This window comes from Coregonus clupeaformis, chromosome 19, assembly GCF_020615455.1.
Source record: "Coregonus clupeaformis isolate EN_2021a chromosome 19, ASM2061545v1, whole genome shotgun sequence".
Lineage (NCBI taxonomy): Eukaryota > Metazoa > Chordata > Actinopteri > Salmoniformes > Salmonidae > Coregonus > Coregonus clupeaformis.
In genome coordinates this window covers 9,956,880-9,980,866 of record NC_059210.1, presented here as the reverse complement: position 1 = coordinate 9,980,866, position 23,987 = coordinate 9,956,880, and the positions used below count along the sequence as shown (strand labels likewise).

General features: G+C 41.6%; 2 protein-coding genes across 2 annotated transcripts; one reads left to right on the top strand and one right to left on the bottom strand.

Moving 5' to 3' along the window:
- Nucleotides 1-6,879: 6,879 nt before the first annotated feature.
- Nucleotides 6,880-13,836, bottom strand: LOC121531627 (troponin I, cardiac muscle). Its single transcript, XM_041836949.1, has 9 exons — nt 13,765-13,836; nt 12,038-12,069; nt 11,923-11,926; nt 11,785-11,820; nt 10,876-11,007; nt 8,880-8,969; nt 8,340-8,510; nt 7,999-8,089; nt 6,880-7,624 (listed from the first exon to the last, which is right to left on the bottom strand). The coding sequence occupies exons 2-8, from the start codon at nt 12,046-12,048 to the stop codon at nt 8,003-8,005; spliced, it is 531 nt and encodes a 176-aa protein (XP_041692883.1). The 5' UTR covers nt 12,049-12,069; nt 13,765-13,836; the 3' UTR covers nt 6,880-7,624; nt 7,999-8,002.
- Nucleotides 13,837-17,294: 3,458 nt separating this feature from the next.
- LOC121531482 (interleukin-17 receptor A) lies at nt 17,295-22,835 on the top strand. Its single transcript, XM_041836720.1, has 13 exons — nt 17,295-17,501; nt 19,244-19,268; nt 19,516-19,671; nt 19,883-20,004; nt 20,132-20,252; nt 20,348-20,395; nt 20,494-20,642; nt 20,853-20,927; nt 21,022-21,091; nt 21,202-21,312; nt 21,451-21,614; nt 21,889-22,229; nt 22,324-22,835. The coding sequence occupies exons 1-13, from the start codon at nt 17,406-17,408 to the stop codon at nt 22,697-22,699; spliced, it is 1,854 nt and encodes a 617-aa protein (XP_041692654.1). The 5' UTR covers nt 17,295-17,405; the 3' UTR covers nt 22,700-22,835.
- Nucleotides 22,836-23,987: the final 1,152 nt, after the last annotated feature.

The window sequence follows — 23,987 nt, the reverse complement described above, 5'->3', positions numbered from 1 at the left end:
TATACAGTATGTATTTCATATACAATGACATATACTTATGTACAGTGGGGAAAAAAAGTATTTAGTCAGCCATCAATTGTGCAAGTTCTCCCACTTAAAAAGATGAGAGAGGCCTGTAATTTTCATCATAGGTACACGTCAACTATGACAGACAAAATGAGAAAAAAAAATCCAGAAAATCACGTTGTAGGATTTTGTATGAATTTATTTGCAAATTATGGTGGAAAATAAGTATTTGGTCAATAACAAAAGTTTCTCAATACTTTTTTATATACCCTTTGTTGGCAATGACACAGGTCAAACGTTTTCTGTAAGTCTTCACAAGGTTTTCACACACTGTTGCTGGTATTTTGGCCCATTCCTCCATGCAGATCTCCTCTAGAGCAGTGATGTTTTGGGGCTGTCGCTGGACAACACAGACTTTCAACTCCCTCCAAAGATTTTCTATGGGGTTGAGATCTGGAGACTGGCTAGGCCACTCCAGGACCTTGAAATACTTCTTACGAAGCTACTCCTTCGTTGCCCGGGCGGTGTGTTTGGGATCATTGTCATGCTGAAAGACCCAGCCACATTTCATCTTCAATGCCCTTGCTGATGGAAGGAGGTTTTCACTCAAAATCTCACGATACATGGCCCCATTCATTCTTTCCTTTACACGGATCAGTCGTCCTGGTCCCTTTGCAGAAAAACAGCCCCAAAGCATGATGTTTCCACCCCCATGCTTCACAGTAGGTATGGTGTTCTTTGGATGCAACTCAGCATTCTTTGTCCTCCAAACACGACGAGTTGAGTTTTTACCAAAAAGTTATATTTTGGTTTCATCTGACCATATGACATTCTCCCAATCCTCTTCTGGATCAACCAAATGCACTCTAGCAAACTTCAGACGGGCCTGGACATGTACTGGCTTAAGCAGGGGGACACGTCTGGCACTGCAGGATTTGAGTCCCTGGCGGCGTAGTGTGTTACTGATGGTAGGCTTTGTTACTTTGGTCCCAGCTCTCTGCAGGTCATTCACTAGGTCCCCCCGTGTGGTTCTGGGATTTTTGCTCACCGTTCTTGTGATTATTTTGACCCCACGGGGTGAGATCTTGCGTGGAGCCCCAGATCGAGGGAGATTATTAGTGGTCTTGTATGTCTTCCATTTCCTAATAATTGCTCCCACAGTTGATTTCTTCAAACCAAGCTGCTTACCTATTGCAGATTCAGTCTTTCCAGCCTGGTGCAGGTCTACCATTTTGTTTCTGGTGTCCTTTGACAGCTCTTTGGTTTTGGCCATAGTGGAGTTTGGAGTGTGACTGTTTGAGGTTGTGGACAGGTGTCTTTTATACTGATAACAAGTTCAAACAGGTGCCATTAATACAGGTAATGAGTGGAGGACAGAGGAGCCTCTTAAAGAAGAAGTTACAGGTCTGTGAGAGCCAGAAATCTTGCTTGTTTGTAGGTGACCAAATACTTATTTTCCACCATAATTTGCAAATAAATTCATTAAAAATCCTACAATGTGATCTTCTGGAGAAAAAAAATCTCATTTTGTCTGTCATAGTTGACGTGTACCTATGATGAAAATTACAGGCCTCTCTCATCTTTTTAAGTGGGAGAACTTGCACAATTGGTGGCTGACTAAATGCTTTTTTTCCCCACTGTACATACAGTGGGGAGAACAAGTATTTGATACACTGCCGATTTTGCAGGTTTTCCTAATTACAAAGCATGTAGAGGTCTGTAATTTTTATCATAGGTACACTTCAACTGTGAGAGACGAAAAATCCAGAAAATCACATTGTATGATTTTTAAGTAATTAATTTGCATTTTATTGCATGACATAAGTATTTGATACATCAGAAAAGCAGAACATAATATTTAGTACAGAAACCTTTGTTTGCAATTACAGAGATCATACGTTTCCTGTAGTTCTTGACCAGGTTTGCACACACTGCAGCAGGGATCTTTGGCCCACACATACAGACCTTCTCCAGATCCTTCAGGTTTCGGGGCTGTCGCTGGGCAATACGGACTTTCAGCTCCCTCCAAAGATGTTCTATTGGGTTCAGGTCTGGAGACTGGCTAGGCCACTCCAGGACCTTGAGATGCTTCTTACGGAGCCACTCCTTAGTTGCCCTGGCTGTGTGTTTCAGGTCGTTGTCATGCTGGAAGACCCAGCCACGACCCATCTTCAATGCTCTTACTGAGGGAAGGAGGTTGTTAGCCAAGATCTCGCGATACATGGCCCCATCCATCCTCCCCTCAATACGGTGCAGTCGTCCAGTCTCCTTTGCAGAAAAGCATCCCCAAAGAATGATGTTTCCACCTCCATGCTTCACGGTTGGGATGGTGTTCTTGGGGTTGTACTCATCCTTCTTCTTCCACCAAACACGGCGAGTGGAGTTTAGACCAAAAAGCTCTATTTTTGTCTCATCAGACCACATGACCTTCTCCCATTCCTCCTCTGGATCATCCAGATGGTCATTGGCAAACTTCAGACAGGCCTGGACATGCGCTGGCTTGAGCAGGGGGACCTTGCGTGCGCTGCAGGATTTTAATCCATGACGGCGTAGTGTGTTACTAATGGTTTTCTTTGAGACCGTGGTCCCAGCTCTCTTCAGGTCATTGACCAGGTCCTGCCGTGTAGTTCTGGGCTGATCCCTCACCTTCCTCATGATCATTGATGCCCCACGAGGTGAGATCTTGCATGGAGCCCCAGACCGAGGATGATTGACCGTCATCTTGAACTTCTTCCATTTTCTAATAATTGAGCCAACAGTTGTTGCCTTCTCACCAAGCTGCTTGCCTATTATCCTGTAGCCCATCCCAGCCTTGTGCAGGTCTACAATTTTATCCCTGATGTCCTTACACAGCTCTCTGGTCTTGGCGATTGTGGAGAGGTTGGAGTCTGTTTGATTGAGTGTGTGGACAGGTGTCTTTTACACAGGTAACGAGTTCAAACAGGTGCAGTTAATACAGGTAATGAGTAGAGAACAGGAGGGCTTCTTAAAGAAAAACTAACAGGTCTGTGAGAGCCAGAATTCTTACTGGTTGGTAGGTGATCAAATACTTATGTCATGCAATAAAATGCAAATTAATTACTTAAAAATCATACAATGTGATTTTCTGGATTTCTGTTTTAGATTCCGTCTCTCACAGTTGAAGTGTACCTATGATAAAAATTACAGACCTCTACATGCTTTGTAAGTAGGAAAACCTGCAAAATCGGCAGTGTATCAAATACATGTTCTCCCCACTGTACCTGTATATATATATTTACATTGCTTGGATAGCAAAATTGCCTTTCTTGACCAAGGTCTATAGCAGCTGACATGTGCTTGAGATAGCAGTAGACAATTGAAGCACACTAACCTTACCTTCTCCTCCTCCTTCTTCACAGTCTTGAGGTTGGCCTTGAAGTCAACAGACTCTTTGATCTTGGCTCCCAGCAGAGCCCCCATCATGGCTTCAGCTGGTACTCTCACCCTCTTCAGGGTAGGTCTCTTTTTACCCTTCAGCTCAACTATCTTCAGATTCAGATTCTCAATCTATGGCAAATATAGCGTAGTACAGTATGTTGAGTATATAAAGAACAAACCCTAGCCTATACAAAGCATTAATAATGTCAACGCAAACGGTAGTGTTTTACACAGAGTTTGTGTATGTAAATGTTTACATATACAGTACATGTAAATAAGTACCTCTTTTTCATTCTTGGACACCTTCATAGCAATGTCATACCGCTCTTCACCTACAACATCCACCTTATGGTGCAGTTCTCTACACCATCAAATATGTTCCAGTTAGGCTCATGATTGATGGAGTCAATCAACCCCTGTGACCTATGACCCCAGTCCTATGACACCTGAGACATACCTGAAGGTCGAGAGCCAAAGCAGAGAGAACTTGAGAGGAGGAACTCTTTCACTCAGAGTATTCTCTCTCGCCAGCCTCTTCTCCTCTTTCTCCGCTACCAGCATCACCCCTGCCTTTTTCAGCAGTTTGATCTGAAATAACAGGAGGAATATTCGGAATTATAATAGAATAATGCATGATTAATGCCACTAAGTATCTCCTATCAAATAAATACATGTTATTACAAAGCTAAATGATGTCCTAGGCCTCCTGAGATCTATTTGACTGTGTTGTTATCTGTGTGATAAAGTGACGATGCAGGAGCAGATAAGAATGGTTTCCTATGTGTAGCGTTTGTGTCTTGCATAGAGGTGGGGAATGGGGAGGACAATACCTTTAGAGCCAGTCAGCGGGATGCAGCGATCTTCTGCTTTTTCTACATGAACATAGAGGTTAACTACATGTCATGTTTACCTCTTTTTCTGGTGACTGTCTGTTATAATTAGGATTATCTTTATCTCCTATTTTCTTATTCTCTCCATACTGTATAATCGTAAAAAAAAAAAAAAAACATACCTAACACAACATTGCTGACAAGTTAATGTACACAACTTTTACACATGTCTGAAGCTAAGAATCAGATCAATTAGTCCGTAGCCTCAACTCATCAACTATGGCTTATTTCTAGGATAATTGCCAAACGCATCTCCCTGCATAGCTTCACAACCTTGTGTATTTCTCCTATATCAAGCCTCTTGTTGAGTGAAGCCCATGCAGCTGAAACTTGAATGTGAACTATTCAAGTCAAGGTATTGGTAATACGCAGGCCCTTAGCCTTTATATTAGCAACAGGACATGCCTGAATACCATAGATTGTTCAAAGAAATTGATTTGAAATATATTTTTGAGAGGCATACATCTGCCCCTATTTCAGAAAGATCTAAATATCTTTATTTTTAAAAATCAAATATCTTTCTTGTCCAGAATGTGTCTAAATAACAATGGTAGACATTAGTCAATTGTGAACAGAACATATTATAATATACATTGAATATTTAATTTTGAATATTAAATTGAGTATAAGAAATATGAAACTGCATGTACATAATGCTTCAAACGTACCTGATATTGGAATATAAAATGATATATAATTAACTTGATATCTTGATATCTGATCTCAGAGCATGCTCCCATGCCACGTCGGATACTAAAGAAACATACCTTTTTCTCTGCATGAAGAAAAGCTGGAAGAGTGAGCTATTCAGAGCTTCACTGGTGGACAATAGAATAACTAGACAATATGATAACTTTTATGGCCTCCTGTGAGTGAATAACTGAAATAAACCCTCTGTCGACTGTCTTTTCATCCTGACGAACAAGGCTATAAGATCTAAACACTATATCGTGTATATAGAACTCACCCAATCCCAGTGTCAGGTCCCCTACTACACTACAGTATCTTCCATTGTTCAGCCCTAGATGGGAAGAGAGGGTGTTGTTCTGGAACTTCCCAAAACCTGCAGCGGCCATCTTTCCACAGTAATAAAAAGTGAGACACCAGACTGCAAAACTATCAAGCTCTTTTTTATTAAATGGTGGAGTGGCATTTACATTCATATCAAGTAAAGAAATAACTTTTAAACCATTCAGTCAAATGTAGCAGTCTGCACACCAATCCTGAACATTCAGTCAAATGTATGTAGGCTGCACCAATTCTGTACATTCAGTCAAATTAAATGTATGTAGGCTACACCAAGTCTGTACACCACAATAACATGGCTTCACTCTCTCAATAGCGACCATCTTTTGTTTTGCTAAATCAACTGAAAATATACAACGTTTAGATACTGTACAGTTAATGTCGTCACATTCCTGTCTTACCGCGTCGTCCTACCTGCAATAGCTACAGTGTACCAATTCAGATGATATTGAGAGTTATCCATCCACCTACAGAACTGCAATCCCTTACGGAAAAAAACAGGAATTTCATGTGATCACGTGAGCTTCTGTGAAGTTAATGTGATAACATGTGACAACATGTAAAAGCAACATGTGATAACATGAAAATACATGAAAACATGATCTCATGTGAAATGAATGTGACAACATTGGGGTTGTAAATCTCAACGTGATACCATGAAATTACACCTGTGACAACATTTGAATGTTTTTCACATGTAAAACCGCAAATTCGATTTGTGAAGGTTAGATTTTCACATGTGAATGTTTCTTACGTGTGGAACTGCAAAGTTTGTTTTTCACATGTGAACTTGCAATTCCACATATGCATGATACATTTTCACGTGACGAATTCGATTTTCACATGTGAAAATGCAATTCCACATGTGAAAGTTTTTCACATGTTAAAATGCAAAATTCGATTTTCACATGTGAAGGTTTTTCATATGTGGAACTGCAAATTTCACATGTGAATCTGCAAATTTCACAAACATCTTACTCGCCTCATGTGAAAAGCTGGTGTTAACATATGAACTCTAAATGTAATACATATGGTTTCACATGTGAAACTGAACATTATTTTTCAATATGACCCCAACTGGAAATCGGGCTCCGCTGGTCTTTCTGCTGTACCGTCTGCATAATAGTACCATCTGCACTGATATTGGTGTTATAATTTAATCTGACTATTCTCTCATCATTGATTTAGTTGATTTATTTCTGCAATTTGAGGGTTTTCTGTATAGTTGTCTAATGTTGGTGGGGCATATTATTCTGTTTTAGTGTTACTCCTGAATCACTATGATCAATATAATTGTTTTTCTTGAGTGTATTTTTAACAAAGCTGAGATTAACTTTGAAGTCCAAAGTGTATGAATACAGGTGAAATCAGTCATTGACACAGACATGGTGGTGTGGCAGGACGGTGAGGACATGTTGAATAGTAATTACTGTATAAATAAACCACATGGGGTTGGTGGCACCTTAATTGGGGAGGACGGGCACGTGTTTAATGGCTGGAGCAGAATTAGTGGAATGGTATCAACAACATCAAACACATGGTTTCCATGGTTTCCATGTGTTTGATGCCATTCCATTTGCTCCGTTCCAGTCATTATTATGAGCCGTCCTCCCCTCAGCAGCCTCCACTGAAATAAACATGCACAATATAATCATGTGTGTCAAATATGTAAGTTGAAAACACTGCAACTATTTTGTGACATTCCGGGGGACATCCTAATAACAGATGATTGTATGCAGGGCATCGTCACCTGTGAAATCTCACGTGAAAAATATACACAAGTGAAAATTTGAATCCACATGTGAAAGGTTAGGTGATCACAAGTGACAATCCACATGTGAAACTTCATGTGAAATATAATCACATGTGAAGTGTTCCAAAACCACATGGTTTCACAATAAACTTTTACATGTGCAAAACTTGAAAATTTCACATGTGAAATCATGTGGGTTTTCCATAAGGGATACTACCAATATATAATAAATAACTGATTCTATCAACACATCATTTACATGCAACATATCTATCTTCTACAACTATCTATAATATATCTACAATATATCATATCAACAATATTCCCTGTGAACGAGCAAACTCTCATATCACATTAAACAGGGGACACACACGTAGAATTTACATGGTTGACATGGTTGACATGATTCATTATAAAATTAATTTCATATCACAACATGAAATTCACCTCTCTTCTAGAACTGACGTCCTCTCTCTCTCTTCTCTTTGTGGGATCTTGCAGTCTTGGCATACTTCTCTCTTAATGGTGGTTACAACATGACCCTACAATACTATTTGAATTGAGAAAGAGATGAGAATAAGAATGCTTGTATTTAAGTTTGTATTTAAGTTTGTATTTAAGCTTGTATTTAAGCTTGTATTGAAGCACTCCTTGACAATATATAATACGTGCAACATACATTTTCCATTGTCCTAAAGCAGGGGTGTCAAACTCATTCCATGGAGGACCTAGTGTCTGCGGGTTTTTTGGTTTTTCCTTTCAATGAAGACCTAGACAACCAGGTGAGGGGAGCTATTTACAAATGAGTGACCTTAATTCATCAATCAAGTACAAGGGAGGAGTGAAAACCCGCAGACACTCGGAATTAGTTTGACATGTGTCCTAAAGGGTACTTTAGCCAATGTTGCTAATCATAATCAATACCTTCTTATTTTCCAGCATCAAACAGCTTCTTTCTACCCTCCATGCCAGACATGGCATCCACATTCTTACGCCAGTCAGTCACCTCCTCTTTCTGTGGAGACCAGAAATCATATCGTTAGGTTTGATACCAAAAATACTATCAGGTACTGTATTATCTGTTTTTCATGGACCCTTGGAAGATTAGGGTTGCGTCCCAAATGGCACCCTATTCCCTATATAGTGCTCTACTTTTGACCCCTATTCCCTATATAGACCAGAGGTCAAAAGTGGAGCACTATATAGGGAATTGGGTGCCATTTGGGACAGCTTTAGACCTCATTGTGGTCTAAAAACAAACAAACCTTCTCCTCTTCCTTCTTGACTTTTTTGAGGCCGGATGTGAAGTCAGCCTTCATTTTGCCAGTGTCGGCCACGGCTCCCAGCAAGGCATCAGCAGCAGACTTCTTCACCCTCTTCAGAGTAGGCTTCTTCGACCCCTTTATCTCGTCGATCTTCTGGGTCAGCGACTTAATCTGTGGACAGTGTTGATGATGTGCTGCTTTTTAATGTCTGTTATTTTTGTTGTGTATTTATTGTTGTTGTTTGTATGGCTGGTGTAATCAGATCAGATCTCCCTTAAAAGGGATTAATAAAGTACAATATTATCTTATCTAGCATGTGTCCAATCAGTCAATTGCTATTGCTGTTAATGATTAGGAATACTTTCCTTCGCAATGGAGGCACAAGATAGGGGTGTACACTCTCTCCACTTTTTATTTAATATAGCTAGGAATGTAATCATTCAATTACTGTAAGATAAATTCTATAGGATGTGTCGTCATTGTGGACAGGTTTATGGTTGGGTGAATATATCAAACACAATAACAGAGAACTTAGCATACCTCTAAATCATTTTTCCCCACTTTGATTTCCATGTCATATCGTGCCTCATCTACGATATCAATCTTTTTGTGTAGGTCTTTACAGAGGTCCTGCAAGAATATGATTTAATGTAGAATAGACAACCAACAACACATTAATTACAGATAACGGTATTATTGAAATTACATATCATTTAAAATATTTAGCCAATCAATTGCAAAATAAATAATTTATAGAGTATAGAGAATTCTATAAATTCTATATTGGCAGATTTGTTGAGTAAAATATTTGTATGGATGATTCTCCACCTCTATAACCAGCTCCTACTATGGATGATATACTGGATTATACACTGCTCAAAAAAATAAAGGGAACACTAAAATAACACATCCTAGATCTGAATGAATTAAATAATCTTATTAAATACTTTTTTCTTTACATAGTTGAATGTGCTGACAAAAAAAATCACAAAAAAATTATCAATGGAAATCAAATTTATCAACCCATGGAGGTCTGGATTTGGAGTCACCCTCAAAATTAAAGTGGAAAACCACACTACAGGCTGATCCAACTTTGATGTAATGTCCTTAAAACAAGTCAAAATGAGGCTCAGTAGAGTGTGTGGCCTCCACGTGCCTGTATGACCTCCCTACAACGCCTGGGCATGCTCCTGATGAGGTGGCGGATGGTCTCCTGAGGGATCTCCTCCCAGACCTGGACTAAAGCATCCGCCAACTCCTGGACAGTCTGTGGTGCAACGTGGCGTTGGTGGATGGAGCGAGACATGATGTCCCAGATGTGCTCAATTGGATTCAGGTCTGGGGGAACGGGCGGGCCAGTCCATAGCATCAATGCCTTCCTCTTGCAGGAACTGCTGACACACTCCAGCCACATGAGGTCTAGCATTGTCTTATATTAGGAGGAACCCAGGGCCAACCGCACCAGCATATGGTCTCACAAGGGGGTCTGAGGATCTCATCTCGGTACCTAATGGCAGTCAGGCTACCTCTGGCGAGCACATGGAGGGCTGTGCGGCCCCCCAAAGAAATGCCACCCCACACCATTACTGACCCACCGCCAAACCGGTCATGCTGGAGGATGTTGCAGGCAGCAGAACGTTCTCCACGGCGTCTCCAGACTCTGTCACGTCTGTCACATGTGCTCAGTGTGAACCTGCTTTCATCTGTGAAGAGCACAGGGCGCCAGTGGCGAATTTGCCAATCTTGGTGTTCTCTGGCAAATGCCAAACGTCCAGCATGGTGTTGGGCTGTAAGCACAACCCCCACCTGTGGACGTCGGGCCCTCATACCACCCTCATGGAGTCTGTTTCTAAACCGTTTGAGCAGACACATGCACATTTGTGGCCTGCTGGAGGTCATTTTGCAGGGCTCTGGCAGTGCTCCTCCTGCTCCTCCTTGCACAAAGGCGGAGGTAGCAGTCCTGCTGCTGGGTTGTTGCCCTCCTACGGCCTCCTCCACGTCTCCTGATGTACTGGCCTGTCTCCTGGTAGCGCCTCCATGCTCTGGACACTACGCTGACAGACACAGCAAACCTTCTTGCCACAGCTCGCATTGATGTGCCATCCTGGATGAGCTGCACTACCTGAACCACTTGTGTGGGTTGTAGACTCCGTCTCATGCTACCACTAGAGTGAAAGCACCGCCAGCATTCAAAAGTGACCAAAACATCAGCCAGGAAGCATAGGAACTGAGAAGTGGTCTGTGGTCACCACCTGCAAAACCAGTCCTTTATTGGGGGTGTCTTGCTAATTACCTATAATTTCCACCTGTTGTCTATTCCATTTGCACAACAGCATGTGACATTTATTGTCAATCAGTGTTGCTTCCTAAGTGGACAATTTGATTTCACAGAAGTGTGATTGACTTGGAGTTACATTGTGTTGTTTAAGTGTTCCCTTTATTTTTTTGAGCAGTGTATTTTATAGTATATATGATGTATTATATATATATTAAGTATTATAGATATATTAAGTGTCATATATATATTAAGACTTACCTGTAGCTCCTGCACAGACAGGCCAGACAGTTTGAGGGGTGGGGCTCTCTCATTCAGAGCGCTCTCTCTTTCACGTTTCTTGTCCGCAAACTCAGCCACCAGCATTATCCCTGCCTTTTTCAGCAGTTTGGTCTGAGGAAAGACAATACCAGCAGTTAACCCCTGCTAATGTTCCTTCTCACCAACAGTTAATCACTTTTAATGTGGCATTTGGTATACAGGTTAACATCTCTTCTCATTTGAAGTTAACACTATCTGTTTATCATGTATTATAATTAATTCTCAATAAAAGGTGTAGCTGCACTCTTAGAAAAAAGGTGCTGTCTAGAACCTTAAATTGTACTTTGGCTGTTCCTTTTTGGTTGCAGGTAGAACCCTTTTGGGTTCCAGGTAGAACCATTTTTCCACAGAGGGTTCTACCTGGAACCAAAAAGGGTTCTCCTATGGGGACAGCCGAAGAACCCTTTTGAAAACCTTTTTTCTAAGAGTGTGTAAGGGTAACTGAGTGGTTGTCCCCAATAATGATTGTTCCCATTCTAAATTAGCGGTTGACCCCAATAGCGGCTGTCCCCAATAATGATTGTTCCCATTCTAAATTAGCGGTTGTCCCCAATAGCGGCTGTCCCCAATAACGGTTGTTCCCATTCTAAATTAGCGGTTGACCCCAATAGCGGTTGTCCATATCCGTCTCGAAGGACCAATAAGCAGCCAGGCAGTCTAAATAAAGGGACAACCTAGGGGTTCAAAGGGTAGGTCCATGTCTGAAGACCTGGAATTTTTAACACAGGATTCAATATGTATCCATATTGTAGGGGTACATGCAGATAACTAACGCATCCTTGTTTCTGTGGATTCTGTCATAGGCCTACTATCGTCATCAACACAGCGAGGCCTGAGAGTGAAACATACCTTTAGGAGCAGCCGGCGTGTTGCCGAATACTTTTTCTGAAAGAGACAAACATTTTCACTATAGACAATATACACTGACCTCTGTATATAAACAACTGCTTTGGATGTGTTGATGTGGATAAAGAACAAAGAACTCACCGGTCTTTTTCCCCATTGGTAAGGAACAACAACAAGACAAGACCAGTTAATTGACTCTACATAACATACATTTTGACCAAGCTTTGGATCAAGAGACGTTAAAGTCACTACTCACCCTTCAGACATGGCTGCTGTTGGTCAGGATACCTGAGGAACCGATTCAAACAAGCGTTACAAGCTTTATGGAACATTTATGCTGATACAGTAATCTCCCACAGATCATTTAATGATTACAGTTAGGCCTGGTTGTCCGATAGGACTTGATGGGGACAAAATGTCAGTGTGCTTACACCATGGGATAATATTTCCCTTTGTAATCAGGGGCTAAGGTTGTGTGAAAGCTCCTGTCTGGCTATATTTGTGTAGCACATTGCTGCCATGCTTTCCTACGTCCCAGATAGATGCCAAGTAGCAGCTGTGGCCTTGGTGATGCCAGTCAAAGGACTGGCAATAGAAGGCCTGTGGATAGAAGACCTGACAGGAAAGAGGTTTTGGCAGAGCACTGAGGATGATCTGTTTTTCCATCTCTCTCTTTTTTCTGTCTCTTTCTCTCTCTCTGGTAGGAAACAGATTTAATGTGGCTCTCCTTTTAGCTTCCCTTTAACACATGGCAGCTTGTCTTGAAATATAGCAGAGAACCTTACAATACATGGCTGACACAATGAAAAATCTTGTTGTTGAAATATTTTGATGACAATAAAACATGATCTGCTATTTTTCCTTATCCTACACTCTTAGAAAAAACGGTTCCAAAAGGGTTCTTTGGCTGTCCCCATATGATAACCCTTTTTGGTTCCAGGTAGAACCCTTTTGGTTACAGGTAGAAAGAACCCTTTTGGGTTCCATGTAGAACCCTCTGTGGAAAGGGTTCTACAACGAACCCAAAAGGGTTCTACCTGGAACCAAAAGGGTTCCACCTGGAACCAAAAAGGGTTCTTCAAAGAGTTAACCTATGGGGACAGCTGAAGAAACCTTTTAGTTTCTAGATAGCACCTTTTTTTCTAAGAGTGTAGATATAATGAGACATGAGAATGACAGGTTCTGTACCATAGAATGAGCCATGAGAATGACAGGTTATGTACCATAGAATGAGACATGAGAATGACAGGTTCTGTACCATATCATTAATGTATAGTGGAACACAAATGCACAATATGCAACCTATGAAGCTAAGCCTATCAACGACTGACAAAGGTGCTCAAGTCAAGGTAAACTAGTAGAGGAAGAATGGCCTTTGACCCCAGATTCTTGACCACTAAAGAGGAATCAAGGAGTGAAGTGGTTGAAACCTGCCATCAGACTTTTGGCAATTGGGGGTGTGTATAAGCTTCGGGTTACATTTTTTCCTCTCTGAGAGATCAGTCAGTCGTTCATGGTGTGTGGGCCCAGAGAGGGTCAAAATAAGTCACACATAATCGGATGGTTGCTCTGACTAAGACACACACACACACAACAAAAGCAGTGGCATAACACAGATTCCATGACGTAAATACAAACAGCAGTATCCGTGTCACAGCCGGTCACAATGACATGCAATCTTCACTAATCCCGCTATTAAAACTAAGGCTGCTCCACCTGCCTCAGCCCAGTTGTACAGTGTGGAGAGCGTCTGAAACCCACCCAGGCAACTGCACTGCCGTCTTAACGCTACTAAGCAGGAGCTACGGCTGGGTCCGTTCTTCCTTCTACTGTATCTTGCAATGTCAGAAGTTCTACCGTTAAGTAGCCCTTTTTAATGTGCATTGTAACTATGAATTTTTCTTCCGAATTCCAATACATAACTTTACACAGTGCCCATTTAATTTGCGAAATTTAATTACTTGATTGTTGTGTCAAACTTACCTTCAAGGTGAGGACAATCAGAGAGAGTGAGAGGAGTGTGGGAGCAGGGAGGAGAGGAAAAAGCATTTTATGATTTGAGATGATAGATTTATGGATTGAAAGCCTTGTGTGAATGGCTCACTAAAATAGACCCCCTGCAACGCCTCTCCTACTCCTGACATTTAACATTTAATGGAATGCATCACTCTTTGTTCCCAACCTAGCACACATCCGTTCCCAGATGATGCACATGTAAAAGCTGTACACAGTTCACACACGTGAGCATACACACAGTTACACACACAGTTACGCACGTTGCACACACATATGTACAGTGAGGGAAAAAAGTATTTGATCCCCTGCTGATTTGGTACGTTTGCCCACTGACAAAGAAATGATCAGTCTATAATTTTAATGGTAGGTTTATTTGAACAGTGAGAGACAGAATAGCAACAAAAAAATCCAGAAAAACGCATGTCAAAAATGTTATAAATTGATTTGCATTTTAATGAGGGAAATAAGTATTTGACCTCATCTCAATCAGAAAGATTTCTGGCTCCCAGGTGTCTTTTATACAGGTAACGAGCTGAGATTAGGAGCACACTCTTAAAGGGAGTGCTCCTAATCTCAGCTTGTTACCTGTATAAAAGACACCTGTCCACAGAAGCAATCAATCAATCAGATTCCAAACTCTCCACCATGGCCAAGATCAAAGAGCTCTCCAAGGATGTCAAGGACAAGATTGTATACCTACACAAGGCTGGAATGGGCTACAAGACCATCGCCAAGCAGCTTGGTGAGAAGGTGACAACAGTTGGTGTGATTATTCGCAAATGGAAGAAACACAAAATAATTGTCAATCTCCCTCGGCCTGGGGCTCCATGCAAGATCTCACCTCGTGGAGTTGCAATGATCATGAGAACGGTGAGGAATCAGCCCAGAACTACACGGGAGGATCTTGTCAATGATCTCAAGGCAGCTGGGACCATAGTCACCAAGAAAACAATTGGTAACACACTACGTCGTGAAGGACTGAAATCCTGCAGCGCCCGCAAGGTCCCCCTGCTCAAGAAAGCACATATACAGGGCCATCTGAAGTTTACCAATGAACATCTGAATGATTCAGAGGAGAACTGGGTGAAAGTGTTGTGGTCAGATGAGACCAAAATCGAGCTCTTTGGTATCAACTCAACTCGCCGTGTTTGGAGGAGGAGGAATGCTACCTATGATCCCAAGAACACCATCCCCACCATCGAACATGGAGGTGGAAACAATATGCTTTGGGGCTGTTTTTCTGCTAAGGGGACAGGACAACTTCACCGCATCAAAGGGACGATGGACGGGGCCATGTACCGTCAAATCTTGGGTGAGAACCTCCTTCCCTCAGCCAGGGCATTGAAAATGGGTCGTGGATGGGTATTCCAGCATGACAATGACCCAAAACACATGGCCAAGGCAACAAAGGAGTGGCTCAAGAAGAAGCACATTAAGGTCCTGGAGTGGCCTAGCCAGTCTCCAGACCTTGATCCCATAGAAAAACTGTGGAGGGAGCTGAAGGTTCGAGTTGCCAAACGTCAGCCTCGAAACCTTAATGACTTGGAGAAAATCTGCAAAGAGGAGTGGGACAAAATCCCTCATGAGATGTGTGCAAACCTGGTCGCCAACTACAAGAAATGTCTGACCTCTGTAATTGCCAACAAGGGTTTTGCCACCAAGTACTAAGTCATGTTCTGCAGAGGGGTCAAACACTTATTTCCCTCATTAAAATGCAAATTAAAACAAATTACAATTATAGACTCATTTCTTTGTCAGTGGGCAAACGTACAAAATCAGCAGGGGATCAAATACTTTTTTCCCTCACTGTATACACACACACACACACACACACACACACACACACAGTGCTATAAAACTACTTCTGAAAAAAAAAAGTACTTCTGAAAAACTGGCAGAACAGTCTGATATCTAAGACCACCTGCTCTAAGACCATAAACATGGAACCATCATTTGATGCCAGTTTCTCTAGCAAAATAGATTCTTAGGCACAAGGTCTAGCTAGAAATCGTTGCTCAGGGTCATGAGTGCTCCACACAGGGATAATTGGCTTGGATCATACTGTAAACAGAGATGCAGTGTGATCCAATAAAATAAGAACGGCGATGTCTTTCAACACTGGTAATCCTTCTGTCAAATACCAGTACATAGAACATCACACCAAACACTCGTTATGAAGATCACCACCACCACGGTTCCTTTCTAGCTGTAACAAAAACACTACTGTAACATCTATTTTTACATTAACGATTTTGGATCAAAATAAACAAACCCCATGATGGTTTCTGTCTCAACTGGATTGGAGTGTGCATTTGATTTGATACAATGCTCGGTGCTCACGCACTAGTACACCTTCATCTGTCAGGGGTAGGCAACCCTGGTCCTGGAGCTCCGTAGCCACTTCATGTTTTTATTTTAACCGACCTGGAAGACCAGGTGTGTTGAATTTAGGCAATCACTGAACTGATCAATTAGCTCAGTTGGTCATGTGTGGTGCCTAGTTGGAACAAAATCCTGCAGTACTTTTGGCACTCCAGGAACAGGGTTGCCTACCCCTGATCTATGTAATGGTTCCAAATAGCAGCAAGGGGGCAGGTGTCAATCTTTAGCCTGGTCCCAGATCTGTTTGTGCCGTCTTGCCAAAGCATACGGCCATAGTAGACATAGGAGTTGGCAAGACAGCACAAACAGATCTGGGACCAGGCTAGTCAATCTGCCATAGTGTAAACTGATCTGACAAGAGCTTGGTTTACGTCCCAAATAGCACCCTCTTCCCTACATAGTTCACAATGAGCGCTGGTCAAAAGTAGTGCACTATGTAGGGAATAGGGTGCCATTTGGGACACAGCGCTTAGCTTGCGTGAACAGTACAGAAACAGCTGTAAGAAGAGCCAGGATTTAACACACAATCCCTGGTCACAGATCAAGCTTTAGGACTTAAAGCCCGATAATGAAACAACAAACAATGGGATATTTGGGGTTCAGCATAGATAAGACACCAATGTGTTTGTAGATCACAGTGTTGAGCCTGTGAATGAGGTTGACAATGTACACAGATCCTTTGGGGATTCGCGGAGGGATATTCCAACACATTCCCCCTTGGCGTTGATGAGTAGTAGGTCTAGACTACAGTTAAATATACAGTAATCAACAGGTTCTTTTTTATATGAGTTATTGGATGTATTTTGATGAAAGGTTTCAAAATCCAAACATATTTTATTTATCTATAGTGTAGAAATTCAACTATATACAATCAGAAATGCATAGATTGGCTAATATCCATTTGATCCAAATATACCTGTACCAATCTAGAATACTGGGTACAGGATACTGACTAGACAGGGAAAATACATTTAGTTGGTGCTTCCCTCTAGTGGCTGATGTTTGATTAAAAAATAAACCTGATTTGTAATTTCCTGCTAATTCTGATGTTTATCAAAACAACTTCACCAGAGAAAGACATTTACCTCAAAGCATTTCCTTGTTCATGTCTGAACATGTCTTCCTGTAAGCTACCTTTATTTCATTCTCAGAATTGAAGGCATCACATTGTGCCTGTCACTACACATTATTTTGCACGTAGGCCTGCGGAACATTTCTCGAGGAGAATGGACCTGTACTGTATTTGGTTGATCATCTCCGGACTTACTCTGACATCAACTCTCAGGGTTCTGGAATGGCCACCCCTGAACTGCACACAACAGGTATGTTTTAACCAACACAGTTGTTCTTTACTGTTATTAATTGTAAAAATGCATCACAAATAATCAAAACACCCTGTGACAATGGGGTGTGTTTGTAAATTCAATCTGGAGTGGCAGAGTGCGCTCAGGGCGTTGGTAAATTCAGAGCGTTGTCAGATTGTCAGTAAATTCGGAGCGTTCATAGCGCACACTGGACGCTCTGGCCGAGGAGTGCATGGGAGTAGGGTTGATCCGAGCGTTCTGACCCTAACACTCGCAGTCAAGCACCAAAGCTAACGTTGGCTAGCTGGCAAGCTACTTCCAGACACAAACGAGAGAACACCTCACTCTGACCATTTTACTCCCCCTAGCAGAGCTGGTTAGGCTGTTATCTAGAGCGTTGTTGACTGTAACTGTACTGCTGGCAACAACTTAATGACGCTTTTTTTTGCAGAATTTACTGACACCGGCCATATTCAACGGGTGTTGAGCGTTCGTAAATTCATCAGTTATTCTGCGCTCTGGCACACTCAGACGAGAGTGCTCTGAAATCGGAGTAGATTGCCAAAGTGAATTTACGCTTGGAGAGCGCCCGTTACGTGACATACTCCATTGTATTTTACTCATTTGGCGCAAAACAGCCAAACACATTTAGCAGATGTTTGTTCATGGTGCTAGCGTTCATGTTTCAAGCATATGCCTGCTGCTAGTAGACATGTCCCAAGTTTCTATATAAAATATCATATGCGAGAAATTAATTTTAAATAGACCTGTACTCAGAACCGAATAGTGGTGAGTACATGTCTGTGGACTGATAAGGATGGCGCACGCAGGTCACGTCACATATTTATCCAGCAGGTGAGGGTGCTCAGTAATTATGTTCTACTCTCATAGCCACTTAGGGTTTTTTTTCTCCTAAACTTTATTCATTAAATGTTTATGTGATATTATTATGTCCTGAGAAGTTGAAATGTATAGGCTAATGCATTGAGAGTATTGATTATATAATAAGATAATGTAATTGAAGAAAAACCTGTTTAGGTGCATTTTGGATTATACCAGTTTTAAGGGTTGGGTTTTAATCTGTTCAAGTTGCTCATAGAGCTCCACAGTGGAGGTGTCATAATACCCATAAAACCTAGCGGTAAACAGGGAAATGGTTCCAATCGTTTTTCCACCATTCATTTTTCCCACAGGGAATTTGAGAAACACTTCAAATAAGGGCTGTGTTTCGTATAGGCTTACCCTGGCTTGAGGTTTTGATTACCATGTAAATCTCTCTCGGACAAGGTGAATTTTATCAATATATTCAGCTCTATTTACTCTCAGACCTGAAAATTTACATGGTTATCAAACGTCACGCCAAGGTAAGCCTACACGAAACACAGCCCTTATTTTAAGTGTTTCTAAAATGAAAAATGAACGGTGGAAAAACAATTGTAACCATTTCCTTGTTTGACCTCTAGGTTTTATGGGTGTTATGACTCATGCTGAGGTACTCTATTCAGGGGATTTTTAAGCTGTTTGTTATTTAGCAATTCTACGTTTATATGGCAGTGTTCGTCAACGTTTTGTAAATATCCATGTATCCAGCTCACCTTCTGCACCTGGAAATAAATACCACAATTTTGCATTGACTTCATATGCTTCTCAATTGGACCGCCAGACAAGACCGCCGAGGGTCCACTTACACTCACGTTATTGTATTTATTGTAATAGTCTATTGCAAAGCATTCTTGCATTTTTTTCTTTTTGTTTTCCAGGATCTTCAATGCAGCGTTCACATTAGTAAGTGTCATCTGATTATAGGGAAATTATCTCATTTTGATTGTTGTAAATACAGGCTACAAAGTTGGAAAAACCCAAGGGGGTCTCTGTACTATAAAATGGCATAGCACAATGGTAAATCGTGCCGTGTTCAGTTTTACATATATATTGTTAACATGTATTTTGTTCAATACATTTCAATATGTTCAATGATGACACACACTGAATAAAGATCATTCATTGTCATACCATCTGTTGAATCTGCCAGATAACTGTTCAGATGAGGGCTGGATTAAACCCAGACGTCAGGCACCTAACAGTCCGGAGTGGCTCCCAGGCTCACAGCAGCATGTGTTTGTGAGTAGAGGGGAGAGTGGCTATCTGCAGCCCGTGATCTCTCTGAGCTGGAGTCTACAAGTTAATGGTAATGTACACATTATTAATGTTTAATGGTAATGTCTTATTATTTGATCATCAAGTAAAACTAGATGCTTGCTTCTACAGTTGTGCCCTTGAGCAAGGCATTTAATCCCTAATCTGCTCCTGGTGCGCTGCACTGCATTGTGGCATACCCTGTGCTCTAACCGCTCCAACGATAAAGTAATCATCTTCTTCTTCCTTGATCTAATCCACAGGAGGTGTAGTCGCCATCCGTGGGACCGAGGTGCACGTCATTGAAGAGGCCAGTAATCAAAGCATATGTGTCCGATACATCTTCCATAACAAAATCAAAAACATGATGACCAACTGGAACCCGGTAAGACAATGATACTGATCTGAATCTAAGTGATGGAGGTTTGCTAAAAGGTGGAAATGAATGATCAGATATGAAAATAACCTTCTGCTTTGTTAGACTGATCTCTGTCTACTTTACTTTCTTTTAGTGGACATTTTCCTTGGACAGAATTGTGGTGGACCCTGAACACAGGTATTCTGTTTCTGTCTACAATTTACCAAAACCAGACCTGGGGAATTACAGACTTGACAAAATCATTACAATCCCAGGTGAGGCAGACATGGAAGTCGATGGAAAAGTGCTTAGGTTAAACTTCTGAATGTGCATTGCATTAAAATGTATACCTGTATGTTATCGTGATCAGGATGCAAGGATCCAAGAATAAAAGAAGCCAAAGTGTGTTTGGAAAACGGTAAGGCTCACAATTAAAGTCAGGTAATAGTTAATACAGAAAGTAATCAAGGGCTTGGATATATCTACAACAACACTGAGTATGTTGCATCATTCCAGGCAGTCTTTGGGACCCCCAGCTGTCCTGGACTGTGCCAGTGGATGGAGGAGAGAGACTGATCATCACAGTGGGTTTTAAAACATCGGAGTTCTCTGAGGAGTACCAGATATCCATCCAGAACACTCAACACTCACAGCATGTCATGAGGGTAGGTATCTGTAGTCAACAAAACTCAATGATGAAACATTGTGAATTGATTACTGTGTTACTGGGACTTAATACTGTTACTATGTCATGATGGCCGGTGTAGGCCGTCATTGTAAATAATAATTTGTTCTTAACTGACTTGCCTAGTTAAATAAAGGTAAACAATTATTTTTTTTTAAATGATGTCTTACCTTCAATTCACATGTTTCAGGAGAATAGAACATCATTGAATATGACTTTTGAACTGGATGTATGGCAGCTGCCTCCATGTGAAATGCTCATTGTGGTAAGTTTCATGAAGACCATTACATTTCCTATAGCAACATTTATTTTCTATTTCACTGACTGAACTAACCACAAACATACTTTTTTCTCAAAAGATTCAGCCATTTTTCATACGGTGCAAGAGCAACTGTTTGCATCACCAGACAAAGGTTAACTACTGCTCCTGTGAGTCAAATGTATTTGCCATCTAAATGACTTATTTTGTTCAAAGGTCAGCTCATTGATTTTCACTTTTATCTTCGTCTGATAAATCTATTGCATTGTTTTTTCCCAAGACTATCAAAGGCCGCCCACTTACAGCCGATCTTTGATGATAAAAGCATTACTGGGGCTGACCATTGCTAGTGGTTTCCTGGCTTATTTGCTGCAAAAAACATCCCATACAGGTTTGTTGGTTAATAGATTAACCTTTCACTAAATAAAAACAAAATAGTAAACTACATGCCTCAACTGGTCAAATATCGTTCATATTTCTGCGCACTTGCGTAGTATCACTCTATTCCATTTCTTCGTCTCCCTCCTAGATCCAGGAAACCAGCTCCTGACCACTCCCAGAAGTGAACTGGAGGGTGTCCAAGCACAAGAGAAAAGGAGGAAAGTCTTCATCGTCTACTCTCTGGACCATCCTCTGTACATAGAGATCATCCTGAAGCTCTGTGCTTTCCTCATGGTTAAGTGTGGCACAGAGGTGAGAACGATCACCACAATGGACATTTTGTCTGTTGACATTATTGTGTTTTTAATCCTCTATGATTTTTTTGATTTTTTATGTATGTATGGATTGTTGCTCGGGTAACTCTATGGGACGGTTCTAGCCTAGTCCTGGATTTAAAATCCTACTCAATAATGAATCTCCATTGAAATAGCGTAATGAAATACTGTAGGATTAATCTGTGTCAGGGAAACCAGCCCTATATGTATTTTCAATTTGTCAAATAAAGTTAATTAATTGACTCATTTAGGTGGTGCTGGACTTGCTGGACTCTGCCCGGCTGGGAGTTGTGGGTAGTGTCCAGTGGCTGGACTGGCAGAGGGAACAGATTGTTAAGTCCTCAGACAAGATCCTAATCCTGTGTTCGCGGGGGGTAAGGGCCAAATGGAGAGCAATGTGTGATGGTGCCAAAACCCAGGTGACCCTGAGAGAGGATGTACGTTCCCCCATGGGGGACATGCTCACCCCTGCACTCAGCCTCCTGGTGCCCAGCTTCGTGAGATCTGGGACGTTCCAGAACTACATGGTGGCTTACTTTGAGGACGTGTGTTCCGAGGAGGATGTTCCGTCTCCGTTTAACATCACAGTGAGGTACTGTCATAGGGAAGGAGGGAGGGAGGGAGGGAGGGAGGGAGGGAAGGAAGGAAGGATACCTGCCATGGCTCATTCCTATTCCCCTTTACAGGTACAAACTGATGAAGCATTTTGAGGAGCTCCTCTTCAGGCTCCTGGATAAAGAGAAACATGAGCCAGGGAGGGTGAATCGCATTGAAGGCATCACAGAGGACGAGTATTTTCACTGTCCCTCAGGGAAAGCGTTGCGGGGCGCAGTGGAGGCTTTCCATGCCTATCAGCTGGAGCATCCAAACTGGTTTGAGGATGAACTAGTAAAGGACACAGATGCGGACGTGGAAGAGGAGGAGCCTACCCTGGAGCATCATGCTATAGGACAACCAAATGAGAGCCCCATCACCATCAGACAGAGTGTGCCATCATCACCATCAGACAGAGTGTGCCAGAGTGCAAAGAAGATGGACCTCCCACTCTCATCAATGATGTGACACCTTCCGAGAGGAATCACAGGGTGTATTCTGCAACCCTTCACATGACAGATGGACTCAAAGGCTCCACTTTAAATGAATCCAAACCATTTCCTCTCTCGGAGCACACACAGGTACAGTGCCTTGCAAAAGTATTCATCCCCTTCCTATTTTGTTGCATTACAACCTGTAATTTAAATGGATTTTTATTTGGATTTCATGTAATGGACATACACAAAATAGTCCAAATTGGTGAAGTGAAATGAAAAAAATTACTTTCTCGTTTTTCAACCACTCCACAAATTTCTTGTTAACAAACTATAGTTTTGGCAAGTCGGTTAGGACATCTACTTTGTGCATGACACAAGTAATTTTTCCAACAATTGTTTACAGAAAATTGTTTATTTCACTTATAATTCACTGTATCACAATTCCAATGGGTCAGAAGTTTACATACACTAAGTTGACTGTGCCTTTAAACAGCTTGGAAAATTCCAGAAAATTATGTCATGGCTTTAGAAGCTAGGCTAATTGACATCATTCGAGTCAATTGGAGGTGTACCTGTGGATGTGTTGCAAGGACTACCTTCAAACTCAGTGCCTCTTTGCTTGACATCATGGGAAAATCAAAAGAAATCAGCCAAGACCTCAGAAATGTTTTTGTAGACCTCCACAAGTCTGGTTCATCCTTGGGAGCAATTTCCAAACGCCTGAAGGTACCACGTTCATCTGTACAAATAATAGTACGCAAGTATAAACACCATGGGACCACGCAGCTGTCATACCGCTCAGGAAGGAGAAGCGTTCTATCTCCTAGAGATGAACGTACTTTGGTGCGAAAAGTGCAAATCAATCCCAGAACAACAGCAAAGGACCTTGTGAAGATGCTGGAGGAAACAGGTACAAAAGTATCTATATCCACAGTAAAACGAGTCCTATATCGACATAACCTGAAAGGCCGCTCAGCAAGGAAGAAGCCACTGCTCCAAAACCGCCATAAAAAAGCCAGACTACGGTTTACAACTGCACATGGGGACAAATATCGTACTTCTTGGAGAAATGTCCTCTGGTCTGATGAAACAAAAATAGAACTGTTTGACCATAATGACCATCGTTATGTTTGGAGGAAAAAGGGGGTTCCTGCAAGCCGATGAACACCATCCCAACCGTGAAGCACGGGGGTGGCAGCATCATGCTGTGGGGGTGCTTTGCTGCAGGAGGGACTGGTGCACTTCACAAAATAGATGGCATCATGAGGAAGGAAAATTATGTGGATATATTGAAGCAACATCTCAAGACATCAGTCAGG